The sequence below is a fragment of the Aulonocara sp. 'chitande type north' Nkhata Bay genome, linkage group LG1 (genome assembly GCF_057382095.1).
Source record: "Aulonocara sp. 'chitande type north' Nkhata Bay isolate Kocher_YH1m ecotype deep benthic linkage group LG1, A_spYH_male_GT1.1, whole genome shotgun sequence".
NCBI lineage: Eukaryota > Metazoa > Chordata > Actinopteri > Cichliformes > Cichlidae > Aulonocara > Aulonocara sp. 'chitande type north' Nkhata Bay.
Window position 1 is genome coordinate 19,121,986 of NC_141344.1, and position 18,546 is coordinate 19,140,531.

Sequence of the window (18,546 nt, forward strand, 5' to 3'; positions counted from 1 at the left end):
TTCATTAGTGAGATTATATTTCATTGTTTATTTTTCTAATACTTCTATGTTAGAGCTGTTTGAAATCACATGTACTTGTAATGTGTGACACATTTTCTTCTTTAACACGTGTCACTGTATCAATGTAGTAAACTGATAAGCAGCATTTAAAACGAATCAGTGAAGACAGGTTGTGAAGCTTAAACAGCTTCATGAAGAATGGATGCAAAGTGTTTTGCTTATCAGTGGTTTTTCCTCAGAAAGCAGCCTCTCACTACCCGAGCCTGCTGCATGCTGTGATCTAGATTAAGTGTTTATGGCAGCTTTGATTCCCCGTCAGTCTTTATGCTGTCACCATGTTTCCCTCATCTGTATGTAAATTTTTAAAGTACCATCACAAAGGCAGTCCTTGCCTGCTAAAACTGTGTGCACACACGTGAAGAAGGCATGGATGTACACAATCCTTGGCAAAGAGCAGGGTCATCAAGTTTGCTGTCTGAAAGTGTGTCAGGCGACATCATGTATTAAACAAACCTCAGCTTTAAATATAGCTGCTGTTCAGAACAGGTATAGAGAGTGTTTAATAGTAAGGTTAATATACCAAACACCTTACCTTACAATATAATATGCATTGAGGCTGCTGTTGTTCTGATTTGTGCCATATAAATAAAACTACATTTATTTATTTGCTTACTTTTCCTCAAAGCAATGAGCAAACCCAAAACTTTTTTTTTTTTTACTAATATCGGACAGAAAGACAACAGATACAAAGACACCAAAATATAAGCCTGATACCACTGCACACACAATAATATGATTCATTGTTAATATAAAAGTACTGAATCAAGCAAATGTTAAAATTTATTTTGAAAGAGATATTACGTAGAGTTTTTAATAAAAAAGACAAACAAAATACAAATACACTTCTTTATAATGCAGAGATTATAAACAGAAATCAGAAGTGAAGACTGTGTACGCATTAAAAGGAAGAAAACAAAAACAGTAGCTTAAAACTGAAGAAAATATGATTCAGACGCTATACTATTTTGTTAATACCCAATATTACTAAATGAAAACAAATGCCTGCGGTTGTATTTTTTACCCACTCTGTGGGACGTTAAGAAAATTTTGTGTGCAGTATTGATCCACTGTGTGCCCTGGGTACACAGAGTGCTCTTCGTCAACTGTTTAAACATGGGTTTAAGCAATGCGGTAATAGTCCACATCTAATCCATGTCATGTCTTTAGCCAATAACACATAGTTCTATAAAAGCTACATAAAAAGTACATATTCTGTACCTCTACCCTGGTACCTGGAAAGGGTCTCGATTGAGGATCCAAGGTCACAGCACATCGTACCACATCCCCTGCCTATCATACCTCTGCTCTTTCACAATGTACACGATCCAGCCCCCAGCCAATCAGGATAAGAATAAATCCCCCTTATCCACGAACCATTGCTCCTGGTGTCCCCTCTCTTTCTCTTTAGAGTTCGGTAAAATAATCTGATTTCAATCCTCAGGACAGAAATGAGGCTTCCTTAAAAACAGCTCCTACATCTGCAGACAAAAGGTTCTCACCTTTAAAATCCACAGCACACGCTGAAGATTTTCTAAGCGTGGCCAAAAGGACCTACCAAGCTGACGGCATGTTTGTGGTCAAAGTCTTGTGGTGTTTGCTTTTAATCTATCACCTCAGTGAGGGAAAGAAAATCAAAGGAATCAGAGCAGGTAAGTGAAATATCATGCTTTGCCTTCGCTTCTGTGATTTATGCACAGATTGATTGATGCTATCAAAATCTTTAACAAGCACTAAATTTAACTATAGTTCATGCTGTGAATTCATGCTGAGGAAAGTGTTTGCAATGAGACTCACACCGAAACTAGCCAATCTGTACACCGCAGAAGTATACACATAATTTCCCAAAGTATCTCTTTCTAAAGACAATCTTTAAAACAATCTTTACTGTTTATTTAGCCTCACAGTAGATAGTTATAAAGATGTGGTTCCACAGAGTAGTATTTTGCCTAAAAAGCAAAAGCTCCCCGATTTGGTCCCAGGAGGAGACACAAATGGATCACAGAGGGGGCCGACATAGAAACACAGATAAATTAGACATGTGGAGCTACCTGTCATGGCTACCCCGTGTACATCAGGAAGCAGCTGAAAGCAAATTCATGTCTTGTAAAGTGAAATTTTAACCAAGTTTCAGTCCAGCTGCTTCAGGCTGTATGTTTATTTTTACTAATTCATATGAACAATTACATTTAAAAGTTACATTAAGATTCCACAGATGAGCAACAAGTAAGCGGAGAAACACAAACAGTGTGCGTGTGTGTGCGTTTCCCTTGTTCCCTTACAGTGAAGAGTCACTTCAAATCGGTATAAAGCTGTTCTGAGCTTTCACGTTTATCCTGTGATAAAACATTTTTCATGCAATCGGTCCTTTCAAGATTGCCAGTGCCCCCAGTGTCTGGGGGAAAAACAGGCCACCAAATGATTTGATGAATATAAAAATATGAATCATGCTTTTTTAACATCTATGGGAGATTTTACAAAGCTGTTAGCCTTTTCTCCACCACGTGGATATCTGGGTGAATGGCGTTCATCCAGAGAGAGACTTAAAAACTGAAACAGCTGTCAGATCTTGTTAAGTTGAACTTGTTGTTTTGAACTTTTAAATACTTTTTTAAATAAAATAAAATATTTAGCATCTTAAAACCCAGCCTTTTTTCTACAAAATCTCAACTATTTGAAAGCTCGTAAAGGATGCGTTCACACCTTATTGATGATTGTCATTATTTTAAAAAGTCCTACAACGAAATCATTAAAACGTGCGCAAAAAGGAAAAGTTACTGGAGATTTTAACTCAGATCAGATTTCCTTGTATTATTGTAGGGTGTTTACCTCACAATACAAAGCTACTTGAGGTAACTGTTGTTGTGATTTGGCGCTACATAAATAAATATAAATAAATAAATAAATAAATAAATCATATTCCTTTAGGTTTGCCATTATTTTCTCCATCTCAGTCTTTAGTGTCGGTGTTTTTACTGGGTCTTTAAATGTGGGCTTATGACAGACTTCATGCCCCATTTACAAATATGTTTTTTTTAATTATGCGCTGTGATAGATACCATGACTGATTTGCAAAGTAAACACAGTTCTTGTACAAATTTCTGGGTTAGGGTTTGTTTGTGTTCTGTTACTAATGAGTCAGACTGTTTTCACTGATCGTGTCGATAAACAGTCACTGAAGAGACACACCAAAGCAAATGATGATAAATGATGGCTGGATGTTCTTTTACTTTTCTTGCTAAGACGATTTGGGCTTCACATCAGGAACCAGAACTTGTATGAAGGCAGCTGCATTGCTGGGTGTTTACAGGCGCCTTGGTTTTTGGCATTATTGGCTGTGGTTTTAAACATGTTGAGGGAGGAGGAGTTTACGTAACAAATGATAGAAGAGTCTGGCAGAGATTCATCCGATGGGACTTGTTGTGAAGTGATGTCTGTGAGCAGATGCCAGCGAGGTCTGTATGACCTGGACTCACAGCAAAGGGCTTCTGATTGGGCGTTAGTTAGTCTCCAGTCCAATGGAGCCTCAGCAGGAACTGACTGTCCTAATTTCTCCACGTTTACTCACTCAAATACTTACATTAATGCATCAAAACACACTCAGTGTTATCAAATTGACACATTTCCATTCATCATTTGTAATTATTCTGTAAGCATAACCATCGTGTTCTGTAAAGTACTCGTTTCTAACAGACAATCCATCCGTTATTTGATTTCTGAGGTGCAGTGGGGACAGAGCAGAGGGATGTCCTGAGGGAGAAAGAGCTATATGTCAGCAGTTCAGTCTTTAGGCTGTTTTTAGGAGGTGAGGACACCTGCACGCTGGACCCTCTGCAGCTGCACACTCTCACCTCCTGTGGCTTCAACAGCAGTAATCCCCTCATCATCATCACTCATGGGTGGTCGGTAAGGTCAACTCCCTTTTCTCTCTTTACGCTTCGCTGACTTAAGCCACTGGATACTAAACATGGAACTTGACTACAGGGAGGGAAACGTCTTCAAAAGGCTGAAACATGTTGAAAAAACACACCATGAGGTAGACACGTGGATCTGCACTGAAATGTAATTAAATTTTGGATCGGATCATGTCAGCCACAATAGCAGTTAGTTCCCAGACCACACCCGTCACAACTCAAGATTACTAAAGTTTTGGTAGAGATTTATACGTACATTATCCATCATTCAACCTTTTTTTTGCTTATCCAGTTCAGGGTTGTTGGGGGGGGCTATCCCAGTGGTCAAAAGGCGAGAGGAGGGGCACATCTTGAATAGGTCGCCAGCCTCTTGCAGGGCTAACACAGAGAAACGTACATTAAAAAGGGGTGGGGTGCTAGTGCCATGACTCTCTTGACCCCACTGAACTTTGACTGCCCTTTTCTCTTTGGAGTATGGAACATTTTGATCTCGGTTACACAACTATAAAGCTGTCTCTATAACAGTGAAAATATTTGTCCACAAACAGACTTAAGAACACCTGCCAAAATACATAAAAACTCCTTGCTGTAATTCCCATTCACAAAACAATCTGTATCATATTTATCTGTCAGCGAGATTTCAACACCAAGCTGAAGTTGGTGAATGCTGCAGGAGAGGTGGAGGATGGCAGATAAAAGGAAGCTGTTACATTCTTGTGCACATGCAGGTCACCTATTCCTAAACTGCAAAACAGGAAGCAGGCCTTGGCTGAGGTTGAACCCTCTTAGTCACCCTGTAGTTTGTTATGCCTCCCCGTATGAGGTAGCCTGATTTTATTTAGAGTGAAACCATATAGTATATGTTTCACAGTCATGGTATAAAAGCAAAATTTCAAGTTTGATTTTCAATTTAAAGATTTTTTTTTTTTAGAAAATAACCTAAAATTCTGACTTATGGATGGCAAAAAATGTTTTTGTCTGTGGCAGAAACAAACTTCCATAGTCTGAGAATAGGGTCCCAGATGTCAGACAGTCAGTTTGACAAAGGGAGGACAGGAGACACTGAGGATTAGCTGGAGATTAGAGACGCATGGGGAACAAGACACAGGTGAGCGTAATCAACACAGGTGGTGACAATAAAACACTGAATCATAAGTGATATAGAAATGAAAACAGAAAAGGAACAACAATCACTTTTACAGTGAAACATGAAAGATAAATACGGAACATGAATGAACTCATTCAATGGGACAACATTTTGAAGACACGGGAAAAACAAAGAAACATTTAGCTTCAGACTAAAGGCAGCTGGAACTGGAGAAGCATAAGAGACAGTGAAGGATGACACGTGAAGACACGAGGACATGAACGAGACAGAGGGGACACAGACTGGAATACTGGTGAAGAATAACAAACAGAAGCAAAACACAAAACAGAACTCACTAATTTCACAAGAACTACAAATCACTAAAAAAGAAACTTGTGACAAGTGCTCAAAAATAAGAACCAGAATTCAAAAATACCATGAGAATTAAGACTCCATAAAAGCCAACAAACACTAGCTCAGCAAATGAGAACCAAACAGAAACCCCAATCCCACATACTAAGAATTCAAAAAGGGAAATAAGAAAGAAAAAACCCTCCATAAACACAAAGATGATGCCAATATATGATGGGTGGGGAAAAGTGAAAAATCAACAGTTTGTAACGGTTCATGAGGAAAAATCCTTTAGTTAAGTAACAGAGTCACTGCAGTTTCTCTCATTTTTGCCGAACTGAACTATGCACAGGACTGTACTGTGGACAGCACATATTAACACTTTAAAAGTAAGAAGCTGTTTTTTTAATGCTTAGTTTTGCTGTTGTGAAGGTGGATGGCATAATGGAGAGCTGGGTGATGAGGTTAGCCACGGCTGTGAGGACAAACCTGATAGATGCAAATGTGGTGCTTACAGACTGGCTGTCGCTGGCTCAGCAGCACTATCCAATCGCAGTACAGAAAACCCGCACTGTTGGAAAAGACATAGCTCACCTACTGCAGGCACTTCAGGTGAGAATAAACTCCTCCACTGATCTTTATGATGTCAGTGGACTGAAAGGTGATACATTTTCATTCCATAATCAAATCCATACGTTTCAGCAATCATGCATGTCTTTAATCGCCTACAGGAGCACTACAAGTACCCACTTAGAAATGCTCATTTGATTGGCTACAGCCTCGGCGCTCACATCTCTGGATTTGCTGGGAGCTTTCTGACAGGTCCGGAGAAGATTGGAAGAATTACTGGTGAGATTTTTAGTCCTTTCATAGCTAAATTTAATAAATAGCAATTTATTCATTTAATATTCTAAAACCACCCAATGCTTGTGTATATCATGTGTGTTCAGGGCTCGATCCAGCCGGTCCGCTGTTTGAAGGCATGTCTCCCACGGACAGACTGTCTCCTGATGATGCTGAATTTGTGGATGCCATCCACACTTTCACCCACGAGCGTATGGGCCTCAGTGTGGGAATTAAGCAAGCTGTGGCCCATTATGACTTTTACCCGAATGGAGGAGATTTCCAACCAGGGTGTGACCTGCAAAACATTTACGAGCACATATCCCAGTACGGGATCCTCGGTAAGATAAATCTGTAACAGCACATTAAAAATTGCGACCACCAGAAATAACCATGATTGTTTTATAGTATAGTATTTCTGCAGCATGAAATAAGCAGCTCTGTGATGCCTCTTAGAGGCTGCAGTGTTTTATGGTCTGTAAGTGTGGGATAGAACAACAGAACATCCTGCTGTCTGTTTGCCGCTGAAGACTGGCAACAAGCTGCCTGGTCTGATGAGTCTCAATCTCTGCTCTGACATTCAGATATAAACAGCATGGATCGATCCTGCCTTGAATTCACGGTTCAAACTGCTGCTTTTAGTGATGTAATCATGTGGAGGATATTTTCTTGCCTTTCTTAGTACCAACTAAGGGTCAGCCTACCTGAGTATTGTCCATCCCTTTATGATCACAGTGCACCCAGCAACTGTGCGATGATATCATGTCAGCATGAACCGAATGTTTCCAGCACCTTGTTGAATCCAGCATCCAACCCTAGCCAGATGTATCTAATGAAGTGGCCACTTTAAACATTGTATTGAAACTTAAATATTACAAACATTTTTCTGAACAAACAGTCTTTTACAAATTTAGACCATATTTATCAGGAATACCAAAGCTATTATATTTGTTTATTTATTTAATGTCTGCATTGATGAGTCCACATAAAGTAGGCATTCATTCCCTGTTTGAAAAGGCATTCAAGTTTCTGGTTCCTCTGGTTTAAATCAAAGCTCCAATCAGAGCAGTATGTTCTCTGCTTAAAGGCTTTCTGGTTTCCTTCTTTGCACGCTCTATCATAACATTTTTTCTTCTTAATTGGCCTTGCCACCTCAGAACACTGGTTTAGAAGCCACGTCTAGGATGCCGATTCCTCTTCTGCTTGTTGACAGTTTCTTCTTCTGTGTTTAGGCAGATGTATTTAATTTCATGCAGTCTAACAGAAGTGGCTGTGGGATTTATGCTGCCTCTCAATCCTAAACACATCCTCACAATATGACAGCGAGAACCACATTAAAGCATCTGTCATCCTCAGGAGTTAATTAGCAACATGTGCCGTGCTTTTTCTCTGTCCATCCGTCTGAGCTGAGCTGCCTTCAGGCTACAAGCTGCTGCTCAGAGAAACGGCCTTCAGAGCAGAGCCGTGTCAGACATAATGAGTCACTTATAGGAGATGTGACAGAAGCAAGAGCTGATAGATGCCACCATTTGGCGATAATGAACTCGATCCACAAATAATGGTCAGGCTTCGTGGTTTAGCTCTTCCACAATCCGTTGAAAGTCAGATCAAAGTCGTTTTGGAGAAGCAGGTTTAAAATTTTCACCACATTTTTATTTTTCTCTTAGGCTTTGAGCAAACAGTGAAATGTGCCCATGAGCGCTCTGTCCATCTCTTCATCGACTCTCTGCTCAACAAAGACAAGCAGAGCATGGCCTACAGGTGCAGCGACAACAGCGCCTTTGACAAGGGCGTCTGTCTGGACTGCCGGAAGAATCGCTGCAACACACTCGGCTATGATATCAAGAAAGTCCGCACGGGCACCAGCAAGAGGCTCTACCTGAAAACACGGTCTCGGATGCCTTACAAACGTATGGTTTGTCATTTTGACCTAACAGCCGTGTAAAAGTCATAACTGACCAACAGGATACACTTATATGTCCCATTAAAGACTTAATATATATAAATAGCTTTTGCGTGTGTTATTAAGGCAAAATAAATCAGTTTGATGACAAGATTACACAAAAATAAGGAGGCCAAATTTTATTTAAGTTAAAGCGGAGTGGCAGTAGATTTGAAAGGATTCGGTGCATCTGTCATCATGGCATAAAATCTCATCCCAAGAAGATTTCTAGTCGTTATTTGTTATTCAAGTAAACCTACGACAAGACCTAGACTTTTTACAGCTTCATTTCTTTTGAGAATGAAAAAATGAGAAATTACAAACCACTAATTTCATTTGTAATTTAGATCTTTAGTAGGAAAGGGTGGCTTTTAGATTGGTGCCATCAACTGGGCTGGAAACCACAAAGCTTTGGTGTTTTAATGGAACTTGCAGACATGAAAACATAAATATCAGATAAATATCAATATCAGAAACTTTGCACTTTGATGGCCTCATTTTCCCGGTTTTCTGCCTTGATTGAACTCCATTACAGTGGGGCAAAAAAGTATTTAGTCAGCCACCGATTGTGCAAGTTCCCCCACCTAAAATGATGACAGAGGTCAGTAATTTGCACCAGAGGTACACTTCAACTGTGAGAGACAGAATGTGGAAAAAAAAAAAAATCCATGAATCCACATGGTAGGATTTGTAAAGAATTTATTCGTAAATCAGGGTGGAAAATAAGTATTTGGTCAATAACAAAAATACAACTCAATACTTTGTAACATAACCTTTGTTGGCAATAACAGAGGTCAAACGTTTACTATAGGTCTTTACCAGGTTTGCACACACAGTAGCTGGTATTTTGGCCCATTCCTCCATGCAGATCTTCTCGAGAGCAGTGATGTTTTGGGGCTGTCGCCGAGCAACACGGACTTTCAACTCCCGCCACAGATTTTCTATGGGGTTGAGGTCTGGAGACTGGCTAGGCCACTCCAGGACTTTCAAATGCTTCTTACGGAGCCACTCCTTTGTTGCCCGGGCGGTGTGTTTTGGATCATTGTCATGTTGGAAGACCCAGCCTCGTTTCATCTTCAAAGTTCTCACTGATGGAAGGAGGTTTTGGCTCAAAATCTCACGATACATGGCCCCATTCATTCTGTCCTTAACACGGATCAGTCGTCCTGTCCCCTTGGCAGAAAAACAGCCCCATAGCATGATGTTTCCACCCCCATGCTTCACGGTAGGTATGGTGTTCTTGGGATGCAACTCAGTATTCTTCTTCCTCCAAACACGACGAGTTGAGTTTATACCAAAAAGTTCTACTTTGGTTTCATCTGACCACATGACATTCTCCCAATCCTCTGCTGTATCATCCATGTGCTCTCTGGCAAACTTCAGACGGGCCTGGACATGCACTGGCTTCAGCAGCGGAACACGTCTGGCACTGCGGGATTTGATTCCCTGCCGTTGTAGTGTGTTACTGATGGTGACCTTTGTTACTTTGGTCCCAGCTCTCTGCAGGTCATTCACCAGGTCCCCCCGTGTGGTTCTGGGATCTTTGCTCACCGTTCTCATGATCATTTTGACCCCACGGGATGAGATCTTGCGTGGAGCCCCAGATCGAGGGAGATTATCAGTGGTCTTGTATGTCTTCCATTTTCTGATGATTGCTCCCACAGTTGATTTTTTCACACCAAGCTGCTTGCCTATTGTAGATTCACTCTTCCCAGTCTGGTGCAGGTCTACAATACTTTTCCTGGTGTCCTTCGAAAGCTCTCTGGTCTTGACCATGGCGGAGTTTGGAGTCTGACTGTTTGAGGCTGTGGACAGGTGTCTTTTATACAGATGATGAGTTCAAACAGGTGCCATTCATACAGGTAACGAGTGGGGGACAGAAAAGCTTCTTACAGAAGACGTTACAGGTCTGTGAGAGCCAGAGATTTTCCTTGTTTGAGGTGACCAAATACTTATTTTCCACCCTAATTTACGAATAAATTCTTTACAAATCCTACCATGTGAATTCATGGATTTTTTTTTCACATTCTGTCTCTCACAGTTGAAGTGTACCTCTGGTGCAAATTACTGACCTCTGTCATCATTTTAAGTGGGGGAACTTGCACAATCGGTGGCTGACTAAATACTTTTTTGCCCCACTGTAGCTCCATAAGCCTAGGATAAGCAAATTAGATTTTAGTAGTTAAAAGTGAAAGATCAGGGCCACTTTGGCCTCATAAAACATTTTTTCTTTGTCTAAATCAAAAAAATTACAGAGCAGTTTTTGCCAATTTTTCACACTATCGAATAAAAACTTACATCTAAATCTGTTTAGACAGTCCACATCCACCAGTAAATGAATCCAGTCCTCTGTTTGACTGGTAGGAATACAAAAATCAGCCATTATCTACACAAAATCTGTTCCTGTTTCAATGTTTTATTATCCTATATGTTAGACTGATAAAATGTAAAGCTAACAAGAAAAACTGAAAACTGTGTCGGGGGTTTCTCTGTAACCGTGTCCTCTTCTTCTTCTGTTTCTGGCTTCCACCCTTCAGTCTATCATTACCAGTTCAGGGTCCAGTTCATCAATCAGACGGAGAAGGTTGAGCCCTCTCTTACGATCTCCCTCACAGGAACCAAAGAAGAGAGTGGAGCTGTGGACATCACCTTGTGAGTACTGTACCAACACCAACCCCCCATCGGGTTTAAATCAGAACACATGAGCACTCTTTGACACATGCAATATGCAGCTGGGCTCTCAGCTCTACAAAGCAAGTTAAGGAGAGCAGCTGACACACATGGAAACAACTGAAGCCTTTGCATGAAAGAGAACTATAAATGGCAATGATGGGATGAATAATTTAAACAAGACAATATTCCCTGACAACTGTGTTATCCTTCATATTCTGTGTATCAAAGCGTCTCAGGCTAAACAGTGCTAGCAGAGGAAATCTCATCTGCTGTCCCGCTCTAGTCTGAGCCGCCACAACAGCCTTTTGCAGGGTGATTAACTCTCGTCTAACTTTGTCTCTCTCGATTACTGTTTTAAAAATCTCCACCAGCAATGAAAAGATTTCAGGTAACAAAACCTTCACCTTCCTGATCACCCTGGACAGAGACTTGGGGGAACTGATGTTGCTCAATATACGCTGGGAGGCATCTCCTCTGTGGGAAAATGTGTGGGACAAGGTGCAGACCATCATTCCTTGGAGAACTTGGGAAAGAAAAAGACTCCTGAATGTGGGCAAAGTCAGCGTCAAAGCGGGCGAAACACAGAGGAGGTACATGTGTTTCTTACGAGCTAGCAGCATAAAACCAAAAGTTTTTCTTGATTGCTGTAAATTTTCTTGTTTTAACCAAAGTTTCTTTAGCAGACACCAAAAAAACAGGAATTGTTCTGTCTTTAATTGTTTATCTATTACTTTGGTGTAGAATGAATGGGGGAGGTTATTATCAACAAACTGTAAAACGTATAAATATATAATTAAATCAAAACCTTTATGCCTTCCATATTTTCTAAAGAAATCCAGCAGGCCGGATTGGAGTCTTAGCTGTGCCAATTCTGCCCCCCAGCCTCATGTTTGACACCCCTAAATTAAGGGCTTAAATGATGGAGAGCACAAATAATTATACAGCTTTTCATCATCATACCGGGCTTTATTCCACACATGATTCCAACACTGCTGAAGCCTTTTCTATTTTTTTAAACTACATATTTTTAAATTGATTTTATTTACATACACACATATATATATATATATATATATATATATATGTATATACATACATACATATATACATACATACATGTCTACTAATTGGAAGGTCAGTGGTTTTAGTCTGCGTGTCAGTGTTTCCCTGGGCAAGATGCTGAGCCCTGAGCTGCCCCTGCTGCATATATATATATGTATGTATATATATGTATATATATGTATATACATACATACATATATACATATATACATGCATATATACATATACATATACAAATGCTTCAATGATCCAGTCCAAACCCATTTCAACAAAAGCCGTGACAAAAACTAAGAACATTAACTGAACTTTTAAAGGTGAAATGTTTTTTAGTGATTGATACTTTTCAGCTTGTTTGTTTTCTTTGTATTATTTTTTTGTTTCATGATAGATCACATATTTCCTGTAGGTTGCAGGTCTAACTGCAGACAGACATGACAGGCTAGTTTAGTCTACAGCAGCCAACAATATGTGTCAAAAAGTGGTTTAGCATTATCTTTGCTGCATGCAAAAAGCTCTTCTCTGAAAGAGACGTCTGAATGGCTCTATCTGAATATATGTGTCATTCAGCATTAATGGGGCCTTCACGGATTAGCACGTTACAGCTGTGGCTCAGGAGGAAGAGCAGGTTGTCTACTAATTGGAAGGTCAGTGGTTTTAGTCTGCGTGTCAGTGTTTCCCTGGGCAAGATGCTGAGCCCTGAGCTGCCCCTGCTGCATCTATGTGTTAGGTTAAATCACTTTAAAAGCAATTAGGCATAGAAAATGGTGATTAAGGCTTGTGGCTAGAAAGTACTTTGAGTGCTCAAATAGAGTAAGAGAGTGCAATGTAAGTACCAGTCCTTTTACTGTTGCATCTATCGGAGGACACAGTGTCCATGATTTCCAAAATATCTTCACATTCCCACTCTGTACACATTCAAATGAGCTTTGACCCAAAGAAAGCTGCTGTGTTTTGGATGGTGTTTGGGGTTTTTTCTCTTTGCATTGTAAAGTTTTAACTTGCATTGGTGGCATCACAGATGACCTCTGTTGACCCTGCAGTTTTTCGTATCACATTCAAAGCACATATATATGAGCATATATGATATTTCCAAATATAAAATAAAAATCACACTGTGATATTTAATAGAGCTGAAAATGGGATAAACAGGAAAGAAAGTCAAGTACAGTTGTCTCAAATTGTACAATAGTGCTAAGACGAGTAATATTACTGATACTGAATTATATTAATTCAGTTCAGTTTTAATGAAATAGCACCAAATTGTAACAACAGTTGGCTCAAGGTGCTTCATATTGTAAGGTAAAGATGCTACAATCGTATAAAGAACACACTTGAGACCATTACAGACTGCTGATGCCATCTAGTGGGTTGTTTCCCATACACAGACTGGTTAATCTTTACTCCTGCACTCACTCTTTCTGTTTAATCGCAGCGTGTTAACGACACCGTCTCTGTTTTCCAGGACATCTTTCTGTTCCATGACAAACGAGAGACAAATGGAAGCGTCAGAAGACATGGTGTTTGTACGCTGTAAGGAAGAGAGACCAAAAAGGCCCAGAAGAAAGGACAACTTATAGACTTGTGTGGGTCACTCGCTGAAGATCTAACTGAAGATATCAGTTGAATGGCCCTTGAAAACAACAACGAATGCGATAAAATTCTCCCTCCTTGAAGGGAAGTTGTGTACATTCAGGGAGTAACGCAGAAAACCATAATTGCTGGAAAGAAGTGCTGAATAAATATACTGTTCTTTTCTATCATGTCATTAGGTGGGTTTATTTTTCTACACATGCACAAAGGTCCATTCGTATCCAGCTACGGACTAACACATTTTTCCATGTCACAAATGTGCAGATATTTTGGTTGAATGAAAACACAACTGACAGGTTGAACTGTAAGTTAAAGCGCTAAACCCTTTAAAGCCTGAAACGGGAACTAATCTAAATTCTAACTGAAAATTGATGTTTATAAAACCCTCTATTGATGCCTATTTTGCATCTATTATTTGAATTTGTATCATAATTGCTTGAAAACAAAATCAGTCTTAAAATCTCATTAAGAGATTAAGAAAGGCAAGTAATTACCAGGTGATGACTGCAGAGGGCAGGCTGTTACAGCTGAAAACTCGAATGCAGTTGAATCTTGTTCTTCTAAATCAGGTGCGACACTTGAATCTTCTTACCAATCATCACTTTGAACCATTTGTGGGTTGAATAACATAATAACATTAAATTAAATTGTAAAATGTTTCTTTTTTAAAATATCAGAAATCCATGGCGCTACCTTTTAACACTGGACAAAGAGGGAAACAATATGGTAAATTCAACTTTATTAATGCAGTTCAAGTAATTCAAAAGAAATTATACATTTCCACCTTTGCAAATGTAGTAAAATATTCAAATTAAGCAGGATGAGAATCAGAACAAAAGAAGGGGGAAAACAAAACCACACAATTTGAAGGCACAGTATAAAAGACAACGCATTAAATCAGACAGTAGTAATGAATCTATAACATTATGGATTCTGTTTACATCGCTTACATTTCAGTGCAACATCAACAAACAAAATCCCAGAGTACTAACCCTCGACACCAAGTATCCACATCATACATATATATATTTTTTAAAAAGATACGAATGTTTCAGCAAAGCGTCTCTCTCTCTCTCACACACAGACAAAAGCTTTTTTTTAAAAAGCCACAGAAAATCTCATAACCAACAAAAAGCATAACTAGTAGCACCACAAAGACAAAGAACATAAGAAAAGGGAGCAAAAGAATTGCATTTGTGCCTGTTCACAAGCTTTGCTGCAGCACACGGTTTTCCGTGTACCCTCTCAGGAGGACACGCTGGAGGCATTTCTCACTGAGAAGGTCAAATGTTAAAACTCTGTGAAGCTCTGCATAGAATCTGGTCTGTAAGACATCCTGGCACCTTGCACATAAAACAATGCTAAATTGCAGTTGCGCTCAACAGAGCTCATTTGAGGGAGCATCTCTTTTATTCTACTAAACATATGTTATGTAGTCTACAAATCATGTTTGTGTGTGTTCTGCATTTGTATCTATTTATCTGAAGAGAACCTAAAATTACACTTACTGAATACTGCTCAAGTTAAGCCAAAAAAGGTTTTTATCTGTGTGCAAAATTGGATTCTTCACGTGCTGGCTGATAAAGTGTCTACAATCAGGCAAGGCTATGCTCTAAGTTGCATCACACAGACATCGTTTCAGTCTTCAGTAACGATTGCTGACACTTGTACATCAACTTCAGTCACACTGCTCCGAGTAGGCACATATTTAATGTAATCACACAAAACCAAAGGGAGTAACAAAGGTTAACAAAATCCCCAATCAGTAGCAAAAAGAAGGACAGAACAGTAGTGGATGGCTGATGCGATGTGATTGTTCACTCTGATAAAGATCTGTTAACAGCAGCAACAAAGCAATAATACAATTAGAATCGCTAGACTTCCCAACTCCATGCACAATAGAAACAATCTCAACTGCATTAAAAAGCATTAAAAGCAAAAAAACAAAGAAAAAACAAAAAACAAACCACATATAAACCCGGACAGGTTCCTTATCTGGGTATAAAGGTCTGACTGCATTTGAGTGGTTTTACTTTGTCTTTAACAACTGCTAATGTGTGAAAAGATGGACAGATGACAAGAGTTAAAAGACACGACAGTCAAACCAGGACTTCTCTCTCCTCTAATCAGTTCTGTACACTTGTATTGTTTGGTTTAACGCATTCTGGTTTAGCTTTCACTTTTCTGAATGTAGCACAAAGTGGTTGTTTCACCGCTCAGAGTCAAAGCAACCAGTCAGGTAAAAAGAGTTATTACAGAATACAAGTGTGATACAATCAGTTTAACAAAAGCTATTTTCTCGTCATTCAATTCCACCTCAAGTATTTTGTTGTAAACACATCTGCAAACCATATCACAACTACAAATACACAAATTCAGACCACCAGATGACTGACTGGTCTTATCGAGCTCATTTATATACATTCTTCCAGTCCTGTCCTCTGCCTTGGATGGCAGCTTACGTGACCTGTAGGCCTGAGCCAGAAGAGACTCTACCCAGACATCTGTAAGCAGTCGTCTTTACACTTGTATTCTGTCATTTTATTGATCCTGAGAAGATGAATTAAAACAGTGAACGATCTCCATTCAAAGAAAAATAAATTCATGTGAAACAAAAGACAAAACGACCTCAACATTTATATATTTGCACACAGAAGGAACAGAAGTATGCCTTACAAAAAAAATATTATATGTATTGGGGGGAAAAAGTCACATTGGCAAAAGAAAAACAGGTTCTTTTCAAACACAAAGTCTCAGATCTGTTTTTGATTGGCAGCAGAAATTTGTGAAAAACTAATAAATTTGCTTTTCTCTCCTCCACAAAAAAGAAAAAAATTCAAAGGTTTAAAAAAAAGAAAAAAAAAGAAACAAGATTAAGATTAAATAACGGAGATCAGTAAATTTCTCCCCCGTTCATCCTTGGAAAAATGTATTTCCTATAAAAGCTAAGTGAACCACTGCTAGTCTTGCTCTTAGAGCAGAGGTGAGTGAGTTTGTTAGACCCAAAAATACATCAGGTTTTGTCCAGTAAAAAGGTTTCAGTTGCAAGTTCTCAGAATTCTGCAATAAGTGGTAAAGGTAACTCTTTGGAGTAAGGTGCTCCGATTGTAGGCACGAAGAAGAACCAAGGCAACAAGCGGACTTTTGCCTCATTGTCTCAACAGTCCCATTTGATACTGCTCTCTTTGTTGACGCTGCTGACGCTGCTGGCGCTGGCCCTGGGCTTGGCGCTGGCCCTGAGCTTGGCGCTGGCCCTGTGATGCTGGGGGCCGCCGTCTCAGAGTATTCAGGGTGTCTACAGGAAATGGACATCTCAATTAACTTAAAGAAATACAGTGAATGCTGCAAATTAATGCTACTACCATTTATATTGTTAGAAATGCCCACAGTAGAAGTGACTATTACATGATAAGGTAATCATGTTGGACTACAAAGTATTTCTTAGCACCTTGCTATTCAGCCATCTCTTCTCTTTAACCTAAATATGCATTCAGTAATCCACAGTTGTGGAAGTTTATACACATACATACACACACTTGTGCATATTTATATCCTTGTGGGGGACATCTCATTGACATAATGCTTTCCCTAGCCACTTACCCTAACCATCAAAAATGAATGCCTAACCCTGACCCTTACCCTAAACCTAACCATAACCCAATTGTAACCCTGACTCTAAAACCATATTTTGAGTCTCAAAAATGCTTTCGTGCCTTGTGGTGGTCCCCACAAGGGCTGTCGGTCCCCACAAGTATAGTAAATTCCAATTTTTGGTCCCCACAAAGATGTTAATACCCATACACACACACATATCATGAACATGAAAGTCCTGGTAATTTAGGGATTTGATTTCTCTGAACTGTTCATTTTCCAGGGTGGAATAACTGTGCATCATACATCTTTAATTATTTAAAACACAAGAATTAGATGCAAAAGTTTAAATTTGTTTGGGATTTTCTCTAATCCATACAGGGATCCATACATGGGAATATCCCTTAGCAAGTTGCACCTCAACCCGATGCTTTTGGCATAATTCTGACTGGATATGTGACCAGTCTTGGCAAAGTTTGGTTTGACTAAGGGACATTTAATTAAATGTTGTGGAGGGTGTATATTTTTGATCCTACAGACACTGAATCAATTTTGGATTTTTTCTAAACTCCTTAAAAGTCTCAAATTACCATGACATTCATGGCCATGGCCTACTAAAACATGTAAATATAAACTGAGTTACATACAGATGAACTGTTAGTATACTTGCAAAATGTATTATATGCATTATTGAAAAAAACATTTTTTTTCTCAATGATGTATATACATTTTTTTGTTTAAAAAAATACTTTTTGTTTAAAATTATTAAATAAAAAATTAAATGGTTAAAATACAAAATGTATGAGAAAAAAAATATACATCCTCTGAGAATAAAGAGAAATCCTTACAAAGAAAAGAAACTAGCGTAAATTTTTTTCATGCTATAAGGTTTTACAACAAGAGGGAAAAACCTCTGCGGTGGATGACCTAATCAAGTTAAACTGTACTTTGCAATGGGATTCTTAAAAAAGGAAATACTTGAGATTTTAGAAGTCCGAAGATTAATTTGTCACAAATAGGCTAAAGTTAGAAGAAAAGAAAACCCTGATTTGAATGAACTAGAAGTCACGGCCCATCTGCTCATTAACATGGACATGTGCTGGAATCCTTGATGTGATGAAATTGACTAAATCTTACAAATAGAACCAGTATGGAGTTTGATATCCAAAATGAAAGTAAACAAACTTTTTTAATATCTAATTTCCCTTCTCTCCCTCACTCCAAAATTAGTTTTTCTTTAACCCACAACAGGCCACAGATTACATCACAGTTTCCTTTTTTTGCAGAGCCCTGGTTTAGATACGTACCAGATACATGCTTGCGTGGAGGAAGCTTGGGGTTGCTACTGGGTGTGTGGACACTGCAGACCTTGATGAAGCCAACCATTAGCATGATGAGAGCAACACCCATCAACAGCACTGCCCACCAGTAGGCCT

General features: G+C 39.1%; 2 protein-coding genes across 3 annotated transcripts in view; one reads left to right on the forward strand and one right to left on the reverse strand.

Annotated features, from left to right (window-relative positions):
- The first annotated feature begins 1,393 nt into the window (after positions 1-1,393).
- lipca (lipase, hepatic a) lies at positions 1,394-13,694 on the forward strand. 2 transcript variants are annotated; one of them, XM_086287136.1, is made up of 9 exons: positions 1,394-1,709; positions 3,779-3,963; positions 5,842-6,021; positions 6,141-6,258; positions 6,360-6,593; positions 7,920-8,162; positions 10,732-10,846; positions 11,239-11,457; positions 13,392-13,694. In XM_086287136.1, exons 1-9 carry the CDS (start codon positions 1,628-1,630, stop codon positions 13,504-13,506), a joined length of 1,491 nt encoding a protein of 496 aa, XP_086143262.1. In that variant the 5' UTR covers positions 1,394-1,627; the 3' UTR covers positions 13,507-13,694. The 2 variants fall into 2 exon arrangements, with proteins under 2 accessions (XP_086143262.1, XP_086143273.1); XM_086287147.1 differs by having other exon boundaries at positions 1,396-1,709; positions 3,785-3,963.
- Positions 13,695-14,241: 547 nt separating this feature from the next.
- Positions 14,242-18,546, reverse strand: part of adam10a (ADAM metallopeptidase domain 10a) — a 40,002-nt gene continuing 35,697 nt past the window's right edge. Inside the window, exons 15-16 of the mRNA XM_086287120.1 lie at positions 18,418-18,544; positions 14,242-16,814 (exon numbers count right to left, since the gene is read on the reverse strand). Coding sequence (XP_086143246.1) covers positions 16,669-16,814; positions 18,418-18,544 — 273 coding nt within the window. The 3' untranslated portion in view covers positions 14,242-16,668. The remainder of the gene's footprint in view (positions 16,815-18,417; positions 18,545-18,546) is intronic.

What these genes read in the sequence shown, in the direction of transcription:
- lipca (XM_086287136.1), top strand. Translation starts at nt 1,628, where the DNA reads ATGTTTGTGGTCAAAGTCTTGTGGTGTTTGCTTTTAATCTATCACCTC. An exon ending in TCATCACTCATGGGTGGTCG is followed by an intron (nt 3,964 to 5,841) that starts GTAAGGTCAACT and finishes GCTGTTGTGAAG; the next exon opens with GTGGATGGCATAATGGAGAG. An exon ending in ACCTACTGCAGGCACTTCAG is followed by an intron (nt 6,022 to 6,140) that starts GTGAGAATAAAC and finishes AATCGCCTACAG; the next exon opens with GAGCACTACAAGTACCCACT.